Below are 20,103 nucleotides of genomic sequence, written 5' to 3' on the forward strand. Positions count from 1 at the left end.
TTCATACTGGTCGAATCCATAATCCAGGCGGTGCGAACACCATGCTCTACCAACTGAGACACTGCCTACCTCAGCCCCTCTTAAATAATTACTATAATCATTATTAATATTTCTACAACAAAACGTTTTAAATAAATAATAATTTACAAGGTTTCTTATCTATTCTTTTAATTTTTTAATTTTATTTCATCTTTATTTAACTAGGCAAATCAATTAAGAACACATTCTTATTTACAATGACGGCCTACCATAAGGCAAAAGGCCTCCTGCGGGTACGGGGCCTGAGATGAAAAAAAAAAAATAAAGTACAATATTAACATAGAAAAAAAACACACACATCACAACACTACATAAAGAGAGACCTAAAGGCAGCAAAATCCTAATGAATCAAATGGAAAAGATCAAAGATAATGAAGTTATAGAGATAATAATAATAATAATAATAATTGTCAGGTTTCTTTCTGACCACTGACCACCTAAAACATCACTGCCTAAAGACGCGGTGTCGTCATTTCCCCAAAGCTGAGAGGAAACGATGTTGGTCGGAGAAGAGGAAGAGGAGGAAGAGGAGGAAGAGTGAGGGAGGGAGGAAAGGAGGAAAGGAAGAGGGAGTAGGGCCAAGAGACGTAATTCACCCCTTTCTCTTGGCGCCAACCTGGCGGAAAAAAAGAAAGAAAAAAAATACGTTTTTTTGTCGTTTAGTGAACTTTAGTGTAATCAATCGTGGGCATATTATTTTGTAGCCAGTTGCGCTAGGTAGTTTGCTAACCCGCTAGCATTTTACATAATCTTGCCCCCTTTTTTTCTTCTTCAAAGAAACCACATTATTTTAGTGACTTAAGTTAGCTAGCTAGCTAGCAAACAGCAAGACACAGCGGTCGTTTTAAAACAGCGATAATGGGGGTGAGTTTTGACCGTCTGTCTGTGTGTTTTTTGTTGTTGTTGTGAGAAGGACAATGTGAACGCTTGAATCAAACAAAGACTGTCCGAAATCACGATCCCCGTGAACGCGTGATGTGGACCGGGGGAAAGAGGAAAGGGAAGACCACGGAATTGATGATTTGAGGGGGCGGCAGACAGAAAGTCCAATATACAAGCTAGCTAGTTTACACAGTGAGCTAGCTAACTCAATTTTTTTTTTTATATATATAACCCTGCTTTGTGATTGCAGTGGATAGTTTTAACCACTATTGATTGCACTAGTTTTATTTTGACATTTATTTTTTTGTGGAGAGAGGGGGGGCCCATTGGTGCAATGTTCTCCGGGGTGGCGGTGTGTCTCATCAAGTGTGCTGCCCCAGCTAGCCTAGCTTGCTAGCCTAGCTTGCTAGCCACTTCAGTTAGCTAGGAATCCATTTTTTTTTTTTTTAGAAACGCTTCTCATCATAACTACCATAGTTGAGTTGAACCTACACCCTGCTAACTAGCCTCTGAAGTTGTCTAACCTGTTCAGAATATATTTCAGAATGACTAGCTAATTAGCTCGATTTGTTTTTAGAACCAAATGCATGTATTTTAGCTGAGGTGGGAAGCAGTAGCATAGCTAGCTAGTTAGCTAGTTTGCCAGTAAAGGTATTAGATTAGCTAAGTTCCTGAAAGGCTTGCACCTCCGAAGCTAATAACGTGCTCTGAATTTGCTTCCTGTAAAACGAGTGAAAGTTGTAGCTGTAGATCCGCTCATTACAACATGCTGACCATACATGTGTTTGTTACTGTTGTAATCATACCAGTCCTTCATTGTCTACTTTATAAGGGGGTATGTAAGGTATAAGGCATTGCACCTGTTGGTTAGTCTCTGCGTGTCATTTTAAAACCATGCATTCGGCGTTTCTGTTTTTTGTCTTTGAAAACAATTTTAGGGTTGTTTTACACGTGTGTACTAGTCTCTCACTTCGCTCGTCATGTGCAAACACATATGCTGCCTTCTGCTTGAAGATTGACCAACTGATATGCACCCCCCAATTCTTCTCCATCATCCCTCTCTCCTCTCCATCTTCTCTCTCTCTCTCCTCTCCATCATCCCTCTCTCTCCTCTCCATCATCCCTCTCTCTCTCTCCTCTCCATCATCCCTCTCTCTCTCCTCTCCATCATCCCTCTCTCTCCTCTCCATCATCCCTCTCTCTCCTCTCCATCATCCCTCTCTCTCCTCTCCATCATCCCTCTCTCTCCTCTCCATCATCCCTCTCTCCTCTCCATCATCCCTCTCTCCTCTCCATCATCCCTCTCTCTCTCCTCTCCATCATCCCTCTCTCTCTCCTCTCCATCATCCCTCTCTCTCTCCTCTCCATCATCCCTCTCTCTCTCCCCTCCATCATCCCTCTCTCTCTCCCCTCCATCATCCCTCTCTCTCCCCTCCATCATCCCTCTCTCTCCCCTCCATCATCCCTCTCTCTCCCCTCCATCATCCCTCTCTCTCTCCCCTCCATCATCCCTCTCTCTCTCCCCTCCATCATCCCTCTCTCTCTCCTCTCCATCATCCCTCTCTCTCTCCTCTCCATCCTCCCTCTCTCTCTCCTCTCCATCATCCCTCTCTCTCTCCTCTCCATCATCCCTCTCTCTCTCCTCTCCATCATCCCTCTCTCTCTCTCCTCTCCATCATCCCTCTCTCTCTCTCCTCTCCATCATCCCTCTCTCTCTCTCCTCTCCATCATCCCTCTCTCTCTCTCCTCTCCATCATCCCTCTCTCTCTCTCCTCTCCATCATCCCTCTCTCTCTCTCCTCTCCATCATCCCTCTCTCTCTCTCCTCTCCATCATCCCTCTCCACTCTCCCTCTCTCCTCTCCATCATCCCTCTCTCCTCTCCATCCCTCTCTCTCTCCCCCCTCTCCATCATCTCTCCCCCCTCTCCAGAGGAAGTCAAACAAAGCGAAGGAGAAGAAGCAGGCTCGCCTGGCGGAGAGGGCAGCCATGGATGCAGTGTGTGCCAAGGTGGACGCAGCCAATAAGGTGAGGGGACAGAGGATAGGGAACCAATAAGTTGACTGACTTTCAATTTGTCTTTCAATGATTACTATTTTTTTAAATAATTTTGTTTATTTCACCTTTATTTAACCAGGTAGGCTAGTTGAGAACAAGTTCTCATTTACAACTGCGACCTGGCCAAGATAAAGCAAAGCAGTGTGACACAGACAAAAGTTACACATGGAATAAACAAATGTACAGTCAATAACACAATAGAGGGAAAAATCTATATACACCATGTACAAATTAGGTAAGATAAGGGAGTTGAGGCAATAAATAGGCCATAGTGGTGAAATAATTACAATTTAGCAATTAAATACTGGAGTGATAGATGTGCAGAAGATGAATGTGCAAGTAGAAATACTGGGGTGCAAAGGAGCAAAATAAATAACAGTATGGGGATGAGGTAGTTGGATGGGCTATTTACAGATGGGCTATGTGCAGTGATCTGTGAGCTGCTCTGACAGCTGGTGCTTAAAGTTAGTGAGGGAGATATGAGTCTCCAGCTTCAGTGATTTAAAAAAAAAAAAAATTGCAATTCGTTCCAGTCATTGGCAGCAGAGAACTGGAAGGAAAGGCGTCCAAAAGACGAATTGGCTTTGGGGGTGACCAGTGAGATATACCTGCTGGAGCGCGTGCTACGGGTGGGTGTTGCTATGGTGACTAGTGAGATAAGGCGGAGCTTTACCTAGTAAAGACTTATAGATGACTTGGAGCCAGTGGGTTTGGTGACGAGTATGAAGCGAGGGCCAACCAACGAGAGCGTACAGGTCGCCGTGGTGGGTAGTATATGGGGCTTTGGTGACAAAACGGATGGCCCTGTGATAGACTGCATCCAATTTGCTGAGTAGAGTGTTGGAGGCTATTTTGTAAATGACATCGCCGAAGTCAAGGATCGGTAGGATAGTCAGTTTTACGAGGGTATGTTTGGCAGCATGAGTGAAGGATGCTTTGTTGCGAAATAGGACACCGATTCTAAATTTAATTTTGGATTGGAGATGCTTAATGTGAGTCTGGAAGGAGAGTTTACAGTCTAACCAGACACCTAGGTATTTGTAGTTGTCCACATATTCTAAGTCAGAACCGTCCAGAGTAGTGATGCTGGACGGGCGGGCAGGTGCAGGCAGCGATCGGTTGAAGAGCATGCATTTAGTTTTACTTGTATTTAAGAGCAGTTGGAGGCTACGGATGGAGAGTTGTATGGCATTGAAGCTCGTCTGGAGGTTAGTTAAGTGTCCAAAGGGGACCAGAAGTATACAGAATGGTGTCGTCTGCGTAGAGGTGGATCAGAGACTCACCAGCAGCAAGAGTGACATCATTGATGTATACAGAGAAAAGAGTCGGCCCAAGAATTGAACCCTGTGGCACCCCCATAGAGACTGCCAGAGGTCCGGACAACAGGCCCTCCGATTTGACACACTGAACTCTATCAGAGAAGTAGTTGGTGAACCAGGCGAGGCAGTCATTTGAGAAACCAAGGCTGTTGAGTCTGCCGATAGGAATGTGGTGATTGACAGAGTCGAAAGCCTTGGCCAGGTCGATGAATACAGCTGCACAGTATTGTCTCTTATCAATGGCGGTTAGGATGTCGTTTAGGACCTTGAGCGTGGCTGAGGTGCACCCATGACCAGCTCTGAAACCAGATTGCATAGCGGAGAAGGTACGGTGGGATTTGAAATGGTCGGTGATCTGTTTGTTAACTTGGCTTTCGAACTTTAGAAAGGCAGGGTAGGATAGATATAGGTCTGTAGCAGTTTGGGTCTAGAGTGTCTCTCCTTTGAAAAGGGGGATGACCATAGCAGCTTTCCAATCTTTGGGGATATCAGACAATACGAAGAGAGGTTGAACAGGATAGAAATAGGGGTTGCAACAATTTCGGCGGATAATTTTAGAAAGAGAGGATCCAGATTGTCTAGCCCAGCTGATTTGTAGAGGTCCAGATTTTGCCGCTCTTTCAGAACATCAGTTATCTGGATTTGGGTGAAGGAGAAATGGGGGAGGCTTGGGCAAGTTTCTGTGGGGGGTGCAGAGCTGTTGACTGGGGTTGGGGTTAGAGGTCGACCTCTAGTAGGGGTAGCCAGGTGGAAAGCATGGCCAGCTGTAGGATAAGCATTTTTCTACCTCCTCAACCCTATTGGTCACTCTCTCCCACCTGACCTTCTACACCTTCCCCTCTGACCTTCTCCCCCTTCCCCTCTGACCTTTTCTCCCCTCTCTCCCACCTGGCCTTCTCCCCTCTCTCCCGCCTGGCCTTCTCCCCTCTCTCCCGCCTGGCCTTCTCCCCTCTCTCCCGCCTGGCCTTCTCCCCTCTCTCCCGCCTGGCCTTCTCCCCTCCCTCCCGCCTGGCCTTCTCCCCTCCCTCCCGCCTGGCCTTCTCCCCTCCCTCCCGCCTGGCCTTCTCCCCTCCCTCCCGCCTGGCCTTCTCCCCTCCCTCCCGCCTGGCCTTCTCCCCTCCCTCCCGCCTGGCCTTCTCCCCTCCCTCCCGCCTGGCCTTCTCCCCTCCCTCCCGCCTGGCCTTCTCCCCACCCTCCCGCCTGGCCTCCCTCCCTCCCGCCTGCCCTTCTCCCCTCCCTCCCTCCCACCTGGCCTTCTCCCCTCCCTCCACCTGGCCTTCTCTCCTGCCTGTCTACCCTACCCTCCCTAGAAATGCTTAAGCATTTTGAAAGGGAGGTTAGGACAGGTGTGAGGAATCAAGGAAAGATATTAATTGAAAAAGAGCTTCAGTTTTTCCTGATCATGTGACTGCGTTTGACTGTAGCTCATACACATGTCTCTCTGTCTCTGTGTCTCTCTCTCTCTGTGTCTCTCTCTCTCTGTGTCTCTCTCTCTCTCTGTGTCTCTCTCTCTCTCTGTGTCTCTTTCTCTCTCTGTGTTTCTCTCTCTCTCTGTGTCTCTCTCTCTCTCTGTGTCTCTCTGTCTCTGTGTCTCTCTCTCTCTCTGTGTCTCTCTCTCTGTGTCTCTCTCTCTGTGTCTCTCTCTCTCTCTGTGTCTCTCTCTCTCTCTGTGTCTCTCTCTCTGTGTCTCTGTGTCTCTCTCTCTGTGTCTCTGTGTCTCTCTCTCTCTCTGTGTCTCTCTGTCTCTCTGTGTCTCTCTGTCTCTCTGTGTCTCTCTCTCTCTCTGTGTGTCTCTCTCTCTCTGTGTGTCTCTCTCTCTGTGTGTCTCTCTCTCTCTGTGTCTCTCTCCTCCCACAGCTGGACGACCCTTTGGCTGCTTTCCCAGTCTTCAAAAAGTATGACAGAAACGGGTAAGAGATTGTCCACCTCTATTACTATGTGTGTTGTCTGGCTGATAAACAGAGATGCTCAGCTAACTGCTCTATTGGTCTTCCAGATTGAATCTCCAGATCGAGTGTAAGAGAGTGTCCTCTCTCAACCCCATGTCTGTGGAGTGGGCCTACGAGCTGACCCGGACCAACATGCAGACACTGTAAGGAGGGAGGGGAGCTGGGAGGGAGCTGGGAGGGGAGGAAGGGAGCTGGGAGGGGAGGAAGGGAGCTGGGAGCTGGGAGGGGAGGAAGGGAGCTGGGAGGGGAGGAAGGGAGCTGGGAGGGGAGGAAGGGAGCTGGGAGGGGAGGAAGGGAGCTGGGAGGAAGGGAGCTGGGAGGGGAGGAAGGGAGCTGGGAGGGGTGATGGAGGAGGGAGGACTGATGGGAGGGGAGCTGGGAGGAGAGCTGGGAGAGGGAGGGGAGCTGGGAGGGGAGCTGGGAGGAGGGGAGGAGGGAGGAGAGCTGGGAGGGGAGGAGGGAGGAGAGCTGGGAGGGGTGATGGAGGAGGGAGGACTGATGGGAGGAGAGCTGGGAGGGGAGCTGGGAGGGGGAGGAGGGAGGGGAGCTGGTAGGGGGAGGAGGGAGGGGAGCTGGTAGGGGGAGGAGGGAGGGGAGCTGGGAGGGGGAGGAGGGAGGGGAGCTGGGAGGGGGAGGAGGGAGGGGAGCTGGGAGGGGGAGGAGGGAGGGGAGCTGGTAGGGGGAGGAGGGAGGGGAGCTGGTAGGGGGAGGAGGGAGGGGAGCTGGTAGGGGTGATGGGGGGGACTGATGGGAGGGGAGGAGAGGGACTGATGGAGGGAGGGGAGCTGGGAGGAGGAGGGAGGGGAGGGGGAGCTGGGAGGGGAGGAGGGAGGGGTGATGGAGGTGGGAGGGGAGGAGGGAGGGGAGCTGGGAGGACTGATGGAATTAGGGTGATGGAGAAGGGCGTGATTACTACAGGTCTCGGAGGGACCTACAATGTTTTTGGGGAGAATGACTGTGAGAAGGTCAGTTCTGGTGACTTTTCGGAAAGGACATTCTATTCCAAAATAAAATGACGATAACTAAAATACAATCTCTCCCCCCTTCCAGACATGAGGCCAATAACGTACTGTCCATATTATCAGACAGGTGTTCTATTTAGCAGTAAGCCTTATCACCTGATGTAGCATAGTGGTTAGAAATAAATACCCCACTGGGCTAATCATTAGCTAGATCAACTCTATCAGCAAGCTAGCCTAATGTTTAGTTAGCAACATATTGAAGACTTGAATTCCCCCCCACCCCAAAAAAACCATTCCACTGGCACTAAGCCAGCCAAGGATCATGCACTGTGAGTATAATGTAGACCCCATCAGTTACACCTGAGCCTGTTCCATTTAACCCGGTCTTTGTATTCAGCGCCATTGGTGAGCGCTTATCGTGGCATTAAACCAATGGTGCTGCTAAAAACGCTGCTTCTAAAATGTCTTGGATTTGATAAGTATAGTTTAGTAACACTAGAAAGCTCAGTGATCCTCTTTTTTTCAAAACTGATTTCAAATGAGTTTTTTTTTCTTCTCTGCAATGGCATTGAGTGTTGTACCATGACTGAGAAATGCATATGTCTCTCCCAGTGTGGTATTGTAATTTGACTGCCCCTGGAGAGGAATATTATTTTCTTGTTTGAAGTGCGACAGGCTGAATAATCGAATGGGTAAATTATTCTGCTTTAGGCTTGTCTGATTTTTTTTGCTGTTGATTACTTGTGTTGTTGGCTCTGGAAATTCAAATAACCAAAGGTATCCGGTTCTCATTTGGGTCAAAGGTACCGGGGTCTCGGACCAGTCGGTACCCAGCCCGATTTAACTCCTGCTAACAGTCTTCTACCCAAACTACTCACATTTCATCCAATCACGTAGGCCAGTGTTTGACATCTGACCTCTGTGCTGCAGGTATGAGCAAAGCGAGTGGGGATGGAAGGAGAGAGAAAAGAGGGATGAGATGAAAGACGAGAGGGCGTGGTATCTTCTGGCTCGAGACACAGACTCCTCCCCCGTGGCCTTCTCTCACTTCCGATTCGATGTCGAGTGCGGGGAGGAGGTGCTATACTGGTAAGGGGTTGTCATGGTCTCCTTTTACAGGAAGTGACACTGACTGTTACTATAGCCACAGATATTTTGCTTGGTGTGTATATGTGAACCGCCCGGTCGACGTTTCCACTCACTACCAAATACAGTGCCTTGCAAAAGTATTCACCCCCCTTGGCGTTTTTACTATTTTGTTGTATTACAACCTGTAATTTAAATAGATTTTTATTTGGATTTCATGTAATGGACATACACAAAATAGTCCAAATTGGTGAAGTGAAATGAAAAAAATGACTTGTTTCAAAAAAGAAATGTAAAAACAGAAAAGTGGAGCGTGTATATGTATTCACCACCTTTACTATGAAGCCCCTAAATAAGATCTGGTGCAACCAATTACCTTCAGAAGTCACATAATTAGTTAAATAAAGCCCACCTGTGTGCAATCTAAGTGTCACATGATCTCAGTGTATGTATACACCTGTTCTGAAAGGCCCCAGAGTCTGCAACACCACCAAGCAAGCGGCACCATGAAGACCAAGGAACAGTCCAAACAGGTCAGGGACAAAGTTGTGGAGAAGTACAGATCAGGGTTGGGTTATAAAAATAAAAAAAATCTAACTTTGAATATCCCACGGAGAACCATTAAATCCATTATTAAAAAATGGAAAGAATATGGCACCACAACAAACCTGCCAAGAGAGGACCACCCACAAACTCAGGGACCTGGCAAGGAGGGAATTAATCAGAGGCAACAAAGAGACCAAAGATAACCCTGAAGGAGCTGCAAAGCTCCACAGCGGAGATTGGAGTATCTGTCCATAGGACCACTTTAAGCCGTACTCCCCACAGAGCTGAGCTGTATGGAAGAGTGGCCAGAAAAAAGCCATTGCTTAAAGAAAAAAATAAGCAAACACGTTTGGTGTTTGCCAAAAGGCATGTGGGAGACTCCCCAAACATATGGAAGAAGGTGCTCTGGTCAGATGAGACTAAAGTTGGAAGTTTTTGGCCATCAAGGAAATCACTATATCTGGCACAAACCCAACACCTCTCATCACCCCGAGAACACTATTCCCACAGTGAAGCATGGTGGTGGCAGCAACATGCTGTGGGAGTGTTTTTCATTGGCAGGGACTAGAAACTGGTCAGAATTGAAGGAATGACGGATGGTGCTAAATACAGGGAAATTCTTGAGGGAGACCTGTTTGTTTTCCAGGGATTTAAGACTGGGGCGGAGGTTCACCTTCCAGCAGGACAATGCCCCTATGCATACTGCTAAAGCAACACTCGAGTGGTTTAAGGGGAGATATTTAAATGTCTTTGAATGGCCTAGTCAAAGCCCAGACCTCAATCCAATTGAGAATCTGTGGTATGACTTAAAGATTGCTGTACACCAGCAGGAACCCGCAGGAGCAGTTTTGCCTTGAAGAATGGGCAAAAATCCTAGTGGCTACATGTTCCAAGCTTATAGAGACATACCCCAAGAGACTTGCAGCTGTAATTGCTGCAAAAAGTGGCTCTACAAAGTATTGACTTTGGGATTGAATAGTTATGTGTGCTGTAGTTTTCTGTCTTATTTCTTGTTTGTTTCACAAATATTTTGCATTTTCAAAGTGGTAGGCATGTTGTGTAAATCAAATGATATACAAACCCCCCAAAAAATCAATTTTAATTCCAGGTTGTAAGGCAACAAAATAAGAAAAATGCCAAGGGGGGTGAATACTTTCGCAAGGCATTGTGTGGTGATGAGGAAGCCCAGTAGCTGGCAGTGGGAGAAGATGATACGGGAGAGATTTTGGCCAACATTCTGCACATTTTCTCATCGATAAAACATTTGCTCCTAATGCAGTTTTCGGTTTCCAAAACTGTAATATGTTACAAACAGTGGATGAAGTTTAGTAGACTTTATCCTTTGCCGAAGTTTCTTTTTTGAAAATGTTTATTCTTTGAGTGAATTGAGTTATTGCACACTTCAGGGTAGGTCTTCCCTAGTGGAAATATGCAAATATATGCTAGAATGCGCCAATAGGATCTCACTAGCTCGTGCTTGGCTCTGCCCACTTTACTTGTTCTGCCACACTAGGATTCATTTGCTCCCATTGGAAACAACTGACTCAGGTTTATCTTGGGTTAGTTATTAACATCTTTGCTATAGCTAGTAGTATTGAAATTGATTATTTTATAGTACAGTTTACATGTTTTTTTTTTATTAAAAATAAATAAAAATAGTTTCCTTGTCTGAGGTTCCTGCCCTTTGGTGATCTCCTGTGTGTATGTGTGTGTGTGTGTGTGTGTGTGAGGCAGCTTGTTGTACAAGTAAACCCCCCCTGAGCAGGACACTAGTCTGTCGCAGGGCCTTGTGCTGCGTTCATTACGTCTTGTAAATGCGAGCACACGTCCGGGGGAAAAAAAACCCTTCCAACTGGTAGTTACTAGTTGGTAACATCCCCCTTTTTTTTTTTTTAGAGTCTTTGATAAGAGTTAACTGGGGTTGAACCTCTGCCGGTGTTGTTGTTGTTGTTGTTTTGTAGTTATGAGGTCCAGCTGGAGAGCAGGGTGAGGAGGAAAGGCCTGGGCAAGTTCCTCATCCAGATACTACAGCTCATCGCCAACAGGTACGTGTTATATAGTTCCTCATCCAGATACTACAGCTCATCGCCAACAGGTACGTGTTATATAGTTCCTCATCCAGATACTACAGCTCATCGCCAACAGGTACGTGTTATATAGTTCCTCATCCAGATACTACAGCTCATCGCCAACAGGTACGTGTTATATAGTTCCTCATCCAGATACTACAGCTCATCGCCAACAGGTACGTGTTATATAGTTCCTCATCCAGATACTACAGCTCATCGCCAACAGGTACGTGTTATATAGTTCCTCATCCAGATACTACAGCTCATCGCCAACAGGTACGTGTTATATAGTTCCTCATCCAGATACTACAGCTCATCGCCAACAGGTACGTGTTATATAGTTCCTCATCCAGATACTACAGCTCATCGCCAACAGGTACGTGTTATATAGTTCCTCATCCAGATACTACAGCTCATCGCCAACAGGTACGTGTTATATAGTTCCTCATCCAGATACTACAGCTCATCGCCAACAGGTACGTGTTATATAGTTCCTCATCCAGATACTACAGCTCATCGCCAACAGGTACGTGTTATATAGTTCCTCATCCAGATACTACAGCTCATCGCCAACAGGTACGTGTTATATAGTTCCTCATCCAGATACTACAGCTCATCGCCAACAGGTACGTGTTATATAGTTCCTCATCCAGATACTACAGCTCATCGCCAACAGGTACGTGTTATATAGTTCCTCATCCAGATACTACAGCTCATCGCCAACAGGTACGTGTTATATAGTACATAACAAAACTATGAACGCAACGTGCAACAATTTTCTAACATTTTACGGAGTTCATGGAAGGAAATCAGTCAATGGAAATAAATTAATGTAAAGTGTTGGTCCCATGTTTCATGAGAGAGAAAAAAAAAAAAGATCCCAGATATGTTCCAGATGCACAAACAGCTGTTTTCTCTCAGATTTTTGGCACAAATGTGTTTACTTCCCTGTTAGTGAGCATTTCACCTTTGCCAAGATACACCTGACAGGTGTGGCATATCAAGAAGCTGAATAAAACAGCATCATTACACAGGTGCACCTTGTGCTGGGACAAAGGCAACTCAAATGTGCAGTTTTGTCACACAACACAATGACACAGATGTCTCAAGTTGAGGGAGCGTGCAGTTGGCATGCTGACTTCAGGAATGTCCACCAAAGCTGTTGCCAGATGATTAAATGTTCATTCCTCTACCATAAGCCGCATCCAACGTTTTTAGAGAATTTGGCAGTAGGTCCAACCGACCTCACAACCGCAGACCACATGTAAACACGCCAGCCCAGGACCTCCAAATCCGGCTTCTTCACCTGTGGGATCGTCGGATGGGGGGTGCTGAGGAGTATTTCTGTCTGTAGTAAATCCTTTCTGTGGTGGATAAACTCATTCTTATTGGGTGGGCCTGGCTCCCAAGTCAAATCAAATCAAATTTATTTATATAGCCCTTCGTACATCAGCTGAAATCTCAAAGTGCTGTACAGAAACCCAGCCTAAAACCCCAAACAGCAAGCAATGCATGTGAAAGAAGCACGGTGGCTGGGAAAAACTCCCTAGGAAAAACTCCTGAGAAAGGCCAAAAACCTAGGAAGAAACCTAGAGAGGAACCAGGCTATGAGGGGTGGCCAGTCCTCTTCTGGCTGTGCCGGGTGGATATTATAACAGAACATGGTCAAGATGTGGGTGGGCCTATGCCCTCCAAGGCTCACCCATTGCTGCACCCATGCCCAATCATGTGAAATCCATAGATTAGGGCCTAATGAATTTATTTAAATTAGTTAACATATTTCTTTAAAATTAACATTTTTCCATGTTGCATTTATTTTTGTTCAGTGTAGTTCCTCATCCATATACTGTAACCCATCACCCTCTCTCTCTGCCTCTCTCTCTCTCTGCCTCTCTCTCTCTCTGCCTCTCTCTCTCTCTGCCTCTCTCTCTCTCTCTGCCTCTCTCTCTCTCTCTCTCTCTCTCTCTCTCTCTCTCTCTCTCTGCCTCTCTCTCTCTCTCTCTGCCTCTCTCTCTCTCTCTCTGCCTCTCTCTCTCTCTCTCTGCCTCTCTCTCTCTCTCTCTGCCTCTCTCTCTCTCTCTCTCTCTCTCTCTCTCTCTCTCTCTCTGCCTCTAGCACACAGATGAAGAAGGTGATGTTAACAGTATTCAAACACAACCACGGGGCATACCAGTTCTTCAGAGAAGCTTTACAGTGGGTTTCTATAGCAACATCAACAGCTGCTTCTCAGCATGTACAAAAATGATTTTGTTCTTTTAGAGATCACTGTTGGTACTGCACTCAATCCACTCTTCCCTTCATCTTTTTCTTGCCTCTCCCTGTGCTTCTTTCTACCACCCTTTTATCCATCCCCAGGTTTGATATCGACGACACCTCCCCCAGTATGTCTGGTTGTTGTGGCGACGACTGCACCTATGAGATCCTGTCGCGGCGGACCAAACATGCCGAGGCCCAGGGGCACAGCCACGGTGGAGGGCACTGTGGAGGCTGCTGCCACTGAGGGAGCCTGTTCCCACTGAGGGAGCCTGTTCCCACTGAGGGAGCCTGTTCCCACTGAGGGAGCCTGTTCCCACTGAGGGAGCCTGTTCCCACTGAGGGAGCCTGTTCCTGTTTCACCACTTCCTGGTCCCACGCTCTAGAAGCTGCCCCTCGTCCGCTTCTCTGCTCATGAGTCATTACTGTACCCAAACGTCCCAAATCCCCTGGCCCACTTTATATTCCCCCCTCTCTCTCTCACATCCATATCACCCCTCTCTCTCATCCATATCCCCCCCTCTCTCTCTCATCCATATCCCCCCTCTCTCTCTCTCTCATCCATATCCCCCCTCTCTCTCTCTCTCATCCATATCCCCCCTCTCTCTCTCTCTCATCCATATCCCCCCTCTCTCTCTCTCTCATCCATATCCCCCCTCGCTCTCTCTCTCATCCATATCCCCCCTCGCTCTCTCTCTCATCCATATCCCCCCTCGCTCTCTCTCTGTCCATACTATTTCAGTCTTTGATAAGTTAGGAATCTGCTTGTGCTCTGTCTAGCCAGCCACCTCTTCAACAGCTTTCTGAACTGTCCCAAGGCTCCATCCCAATAATCCTAATGCGCATATTATTATGGATGAAGCGACGTATTAGCCATGCATTCTGAATGGTAAATTAGGATGGATTGTTGGGACAGAGGTGTTGTGTAGATAGTCTCTCTCTTCCCCAGAGCCTCTCATCCGTTTCAGTTGATCTGCTACAGTATTTTTAAATGCTGTCTGATGGCAGGAACACCCGCTGTTCCTGCATTTTTGTAGAGAGACGTGTGTGTGTGTGTGTGTGTGTGAGATACATATATATATATATATACACACACACACACACAGTAAAAGTTAGGACGCCTATTCATTTGAGGGCTTTTGTTAATTAAAAAAATATATAATTTTACGTTGTAGAATTATAGTGAAGACATCACTACTATGAAGTAACACACATGGATTCATGTAGTAACCTGATTCACACAGTCTCCTCTGGACAGTTGATGTTGAGATGCGTTTTATTTGGGCTGCAATCTGAGGCTGGTAACTCTAATGAACTTGTCCTCTGCAGCAGAGGTAACTCTGGGTCTTCCTGTCCTGTGGCGGTCCTCATTAGAGACAGTTTCATCATCGTGCTTGATGGTTTTTGCGACTGCACTTGAAGAAACTGTCAATGTTCCTTATTGACTGACCTTCATGTCTTAAAGTAATGATGGACTGTCATTTCTCTTTGCTTATTTGAGCTGTTCTTACCATAATATGGACTTGGTCTTTTACCAAGTAAGGCTGTCTTCTGTATATCACCCCCACCATGTCACAACACAACTGATTGGCTCAAACACATTAAGAAGAAAATAAATTCCACAAATGAACTTTTAACAAGGCACAACTGTTAATTGAAATGCATTCCAGGTGACTTCCTCATGATCTGGTTGAGAGAATGCAAAGCTGTCATCAAGGCAAAGGGTGGCTACTTTGAAGAATCTCAAATATAAAATATATTTTTTGGGGGTTACCGTGTGTTATTTTCATAGTTTTGATTTCTTCACTATTATTCTACAATGTAGAATTGTTTTTATTTTATTATTTTTTATAAATAATGAAACCCTTGATTGACTAGGTGTGTCTACTTTTGTCTGGTACTGTATATACACACACACACACGCTCAGTACCATATATATAATATAGTGCACTACTTTTGAACAGGGCCGTAGGGTAGTAGTTGTTGCCATCTCTGTTAATGTACAGAAACCTTCAGGGTATAGTGGCTGGCAGATCTGGGTTGCCAGTTCGAGAGGTTTCCCGTAGAGATACTAGAAACCCATCTCTATGCTGTGTGTCTGTGGTGCATCCCAAATGGCATGCTAATGCCCATAGGTCTCTGGTTAAAATTAGTGCACTAAGGAATAGGGTTATATTTGGGATGTCTCCCTAGTGACCGGTAAGAAACTCAACTCTGGCATCTCACCCAGGCTCGAAGTTTAATGCTTTATTAAAACAACAAAGAAACAAAAAAAAAACGTTGACATTTTTTTCTTGTGCGTTGTATAAAATAAACTGTCAGGTAAGTACAATCACTCGTTTTGTTTTCTACTTTCCAACCAGATAATATTCTACAGACCATGTCTGTCTCAGGTTCAAATCCCAACTGACACTAACAACCATCTCTTCTTTGTGTTTCTTAGCAACTGTTGTTACGGTCAAATAGTTTGGGGAAAGAAGACACCCCTAACCGCAGATCTAGGATCAGATTTCCCAACCTCAAAATGTACACCTAGTCCTGGACTAAAACATTTATTGAATGCTTTTAAATCCAGGACTAGGCTTAATCTTGGAAACCGGCCCAGAGGGGGGGTGACGACGACGTTCCTCACCTGAGATCAGTGGTTAGGGCATAGAAATGGAAGTCCTAAAATGGTCATTCGGCACTTACATCAATAGGCTTCTTCTAGAAATCCTATTTCTATAGGTGAGGGGCAACTTGTTTAGCACCAACTCTGTTGGGATGCGGGTATGCCCCCCCCTAATGGTTAGGGTTGTGGGAGGGGATCTGATCTGAGATCTGTATCTGGGAGACCGCTGCCTGGATTGGTGGCTTTGGTCAGGTGTTACAGGGAGGGGTGCAGACCGCATCATTTAGTTTAGGGAATAAACGTTTCTTCATAATTAAAAATAAAAATCAGACCTTTTTTATTAAGACCTGTTATAATATCTCCCCTCGTCATCAACTCTCTCTTATTTGTTTCTATCCATCATTGTCTCTGTCTGTATATAATCTGTTACAGATTCATTGGATTGGTTTCTATTTGCTTTTTACAGGTAAAACATTTGTTTAGGTTTTAAAAATGACATTTAAACTCAATGTTGGACAATGAGTGTACCTGTCCTGTGACTGATTTCATTATTAACTGACAACGATGAAAGGAAAAAACAAACCGGTCATTTCAGCCTGGTCAGTGGTTTATTTGTATGTTACAAATAAAGGAAACTTGTTTGACTACTGTTCCAGCTGTCCTGGTTTATTATATATATATATATTTTTTTAATGTAGTTACCATAGTTACAGGTGTGTAAATCCCAAATACCGCCCTATTCCTTAAATAGTGAACTACTTTAGACCAGGGCCCACAATGATCTGGTCAAAAGTAGTGCCGTGTTTTCTATTTTTTATCAGTCAGTGAGACTAGTTTTTTTTTTTTCTCTCTCACAGATGAGCCCTGAATTACAGAAAATACACATAAAATGCAAGCAGAAATATAAACACTCATTCAAAAAAAATAAGGTCCTCAATCAGCTTTCTGAATTGCCGTAGAGGCACCCGAACATCAAATGTAAGGTTGTTCCACAAATAAGGTGCAAAAACTAAAAGCTGATTTACCTAACTCACTAGAAACCAAAGGACTTTCCAGAGTTTCCATCCCTGAGACCAGGGTGGAGACTCCTGTCTGTAGTGATGTGGAGACTCCTGTCTATAGTGATGATGAGACCGGGGTGGAGACTCCTGTCTGTAGTGATGTGGAGACTCCTGTCTGTAGTGATGTGGAGACTCCTGTCTGTAGTGATGTGGAGACTCCTCTCTGTAGTGATGTGGAGACTCCTGTCTGTAGTGATGTGGAGACTCCTGTCTGTAGTGATGTGGAGACTCCTGTCTGTAGTGATGTTGAGACCGGGGTGGAGACTCCTGTCTGTAGTGATGTGGAGACTCCTGTCTGTAGTGATGTGGAGACTCCTGTCTGTAGTGATGTGGAGACTCCTGTCTGTAGTGATGTGGAGACTCCTGTCTGTAGTGATGTTAGGTAAAGTGGAAGGTTTTATAAAACGTCTTTATACAGTGCATTCGGAAAGTATTAAGACTCCTAGACTTTTTCTCCTCATTTCGTTGTTACAGCCTTATACTAAAATTTATTAAATTAATGTTTTTCCTCATTAATCTATAAGTAATACACAATGACAAAGCGAAAACAGTTTTTTAGAAATGTTTGCAAATTTAAAACATTTAAATACCTTATTTACATAATTATTCAGACCCTTTGTTATGAGAATCAAAATTGAACTCAGGTGCATCCTGTTTCCATTGATCATTGTTGAGATTGGGCCTCCCGAGTGGCACAGCGGCATCACTACAGCCCCACGTTCGATCCCAGGCTGTGTCAGAGCCGACCGGGAGACCCATGAGGTGGCTCACACTTGGCCCAGCGTCGTCCGGGTTAGGGGAGGGTTTCTGGGATTTCCTTGCCCCATCACGCTCTAGCAATTCCTTGTGGAGGGCCGGGTGCCTGTAAGCTGATTTCGGTTGCGAGTTGGAAGGTGTTTCCTCCGACACGTTGGTGCAGCTGGCTTCCAGGTTAAGCGAGCATCAAGAAGCAGGGTCGTGTTTTGGAGGACGCATATGGCTCTCGACCTTCGCCTCTCCTGAGTCCGTAGGAGAGTTGCAGCGATGGGACAAGACAGTAACTATCACCGAAAAAGAGATCATCCTTGAGATGTTTCCACAACTTGATTGGAGTCCACCTGTGGTAAATTACATTGATTGGACATGATTTGGAAAGATAAGGTATAAAGTCCCACAGTTGTCAGAGCAAAAACCAAGCCATGAGGTTGAAGGAATTGTTCGTAGAGCTCCGAGACAGGATCGTGTTGAGGCACAGATCTGGGGAAGGGTACCAAAAAGTTCTGCAGCATTGAACGTCCCCAAAAGCATGGCCTCCATCAATCTTAAATGGAAGAATTTCGAAACCACCAACACTCTTCCTAGAGCTGTCTGACCGGCCAAACTGAGCAATCAGGGGAGAAGGGTCTTGGTCAGGGAGGTGAACAAGAACCTGATGGTCACTCTCAGAGCTCCAGAGTTCCTCTGTGGAGATGGGAGAACCTTCCAGAAGGACAACCATCTCTGCAGCACTCCACCCATTAGGCCTTTATGGTAGAGTGGCGAGACGGAAGCCACTGCTCAGTAAAAGGCACATGAATGCCCTCTTGGAGTTTGCCAAAAGTCACCTAAAGACGCTCAGACTATGAGAAACAAAGAAGAAACCAAGATTGAACTCTTTGGTCTGAATGCCAAGCGTCACGTCTGGAGGAAACCTGGCACCATCCCTACGGTGAAGCATGCTGGTGGCAGCATCATGTTGTGGGGATGTTTTTCACCGGCAGGGACTGGGACACTAAACTGAAAGTAAAAGACACAAAAACAAAACTTAAGAACGGTAAGGATAGAAAGAGCACACATAGAACAGATCTACAGCTTCTTAGACTTGCTTTCAAGTAGAGTGATAGATCTATAACTCAAATTTCTAAGTGAATTTGGTCGGGTGCCCCAAGAAGTTACATTTTTTCCACTTTAATGTTCTACAAAAATACCTAGAGAATGTTTTAATACATTTAATTAGTATGGATAATTGAAGTTTATCATAAAAATATAGAAATTACTCATGTACTCTCTAATTTATCCTTCTTTACAATAAAGAATGAAGTGTTCCAATTTGCCAGCATCGACAGAAAACATTTGGTCTCCGGACAATATGTGTTTGAAGAAGAGTCATCCATCCTGTTTTGAATGCCTTTCTTTTTTTTGTATAGTGTAATAGAGTTCTTAAGCTATTTAGAATGGAATCATGCTGGGGGTTAAGATAATGGGATGATTCTTTAAGGTGTTCCTGAAAGCACATTTTCAGAAAAGTGTCCTACTTTACCAATATTCACCCAAGCTATAAACACCCTAAAGACTGTGGCAAGTGAGCTAGTTGTGTCACTGTGATTATGCCTGCACATCATGGTTCACCAGCAGCCCCAAACAGCTAACCAATAAACCACATTTAGGTTATTATTACAGATTGTAAATTAAAGATACATTTTTTTTGTAAAAAATATTTACTATCTTATTGAACGATTGACTATGACTTTTGAAATCACCCAGCAGTGCTATTTGCAGAGTTAACTCCAGGTAAATGTTGCAATTCTTGAGCCATTCTTGGATCTGTGACCAAAAACAAGCTACATATGGACACTACCATAACACATTATCTAATGATTCTGTCTCTTCACAGCTACATATGGACAGTACCAAAACACATTATCTAATGATTCTGTCTCTTCACAGCTACATATGGACAGTACCAAAACACATTATCTAATGATTCTGTCTCTTCACAGCTACATATGGACACTACCAAAACACATTATCTAATGATTCTGTCTCTTCACAGCTACATATGGACACTACCAAAACACATTATCTAATGATTCTGTCTCTTCACAGCTACATATGGACAGTACCAAAACACATTATCTAATGATTCTGTCTCTTCACAGCTACATATGGACACTACCAAAACACATTATCTAATGATTCTGTCTCTTCACAGCTACATATGGACACTACCAAAACACATTATCTAATGATTCTGTCTCTTCACAGCTACATCTGGACAATACCAAAACACATTATCTAATGATTCTGTCTCTTCACAGCTACATATGGACAGTACCAAAACACATTATCTAATGATTCTGTCTCTTCACAGCTACATATGGACAGTACCAAAACACATTATCTAATGATTCTGTCTCTTCACAGCTACATATGGACACTACCAAAACACATTATCTAATGATTCTGTCTCTTCACAGCTACATATGGACACTACCAAAACACATTATCTAATGATTCTGTCTCTTCACAGC

At 45.1% G+C, this 20,103-nt stretch overlaps 3 protein-coding genes across 6 annotated transcripts in view; 2 read left to right on the plus strand and 1 right to left on the minus strand.

Moving 5' to 3' along the window:
- The window catches only part of LOC115194677 (zinc finger protein 37-like), a 1,069,572-nt gene that overhangs the window by 403,155 nt on the left and 646,314 nt on the right, over window positions 1-20,103 (minus strand). The gene's annotated exons all lie outside the window — the stretch shown is intronic.
- LOC115194676 (gastrula zinc finger protein XlCGF26.1-like) overlaps window positions 1-20,103 on the plus strand; it is a 900,659-nt gene that overhangs the window by 294,935 nt on the left and 585,621 nt on the right. The gene's annotated exons all lie outside the window — the stretch shown is intronic.
- On the plus strand, window positions 510-13,718 carry naa40 (N-alpha-acetyltransferase 40, NatD catalytic subunit). Of its 4 annotated transcripts, none has more exons than XR_003878447.1 (8): window positions 510-903; window positions 2,852-2,947; window positions 6,154-6,206; window positions 6,293-6,388; window positions 8,138-8,296; window positions 10,801-11,634; window positions 13,024-13,101; window positions 13,264-13,718. XR_003878447.1 is itself a non-coding variant. In XM_029754601.1 (8 exons), exons 1-8 carry the CDS (start codon window positions 898-900, stop codon window positions 13,406-13,408), a joined length of 717 nt encoding a protein of 238 aa, XP_029610461.1. In that variant the 5' UTR covers window positions 511-897; the 3' UTR covers window positions 13,409-13,716. The 4 variants fall into 4 exon arrangements, 2 of the variants coding, with proteins under 2 accessions (XP_029610462.1, XP_029610461.1); XM_029754601.1 differs by having other exon boundaries at window positions 511-903; window positions 10,801-10,884; window positions 13,264-13,716; XR_003878448.1 differs by lacking the exons at window positions 13,024-13,101; window positions 13,264-13,718 and adding an exon at window positions 11,635-11,812 and having other exon boundaries at window positions 10,801-11,534.

The sequence above is a fragment of the Salmo trutta genome, chromosome 5, assembly GCF_901001165.1.
Source record: "Salmo trutta chromosome 5, fSalTru1.1, whole genome shotgun sequence".
In the NCBI taxonomy this organism is placed as follows: domain Eukaryota; kingdom Metazoa; phylum Chordata; class Actinopteri; order Salmoniformes; family Salmonidae; genus Salmo; species Salmo trutta.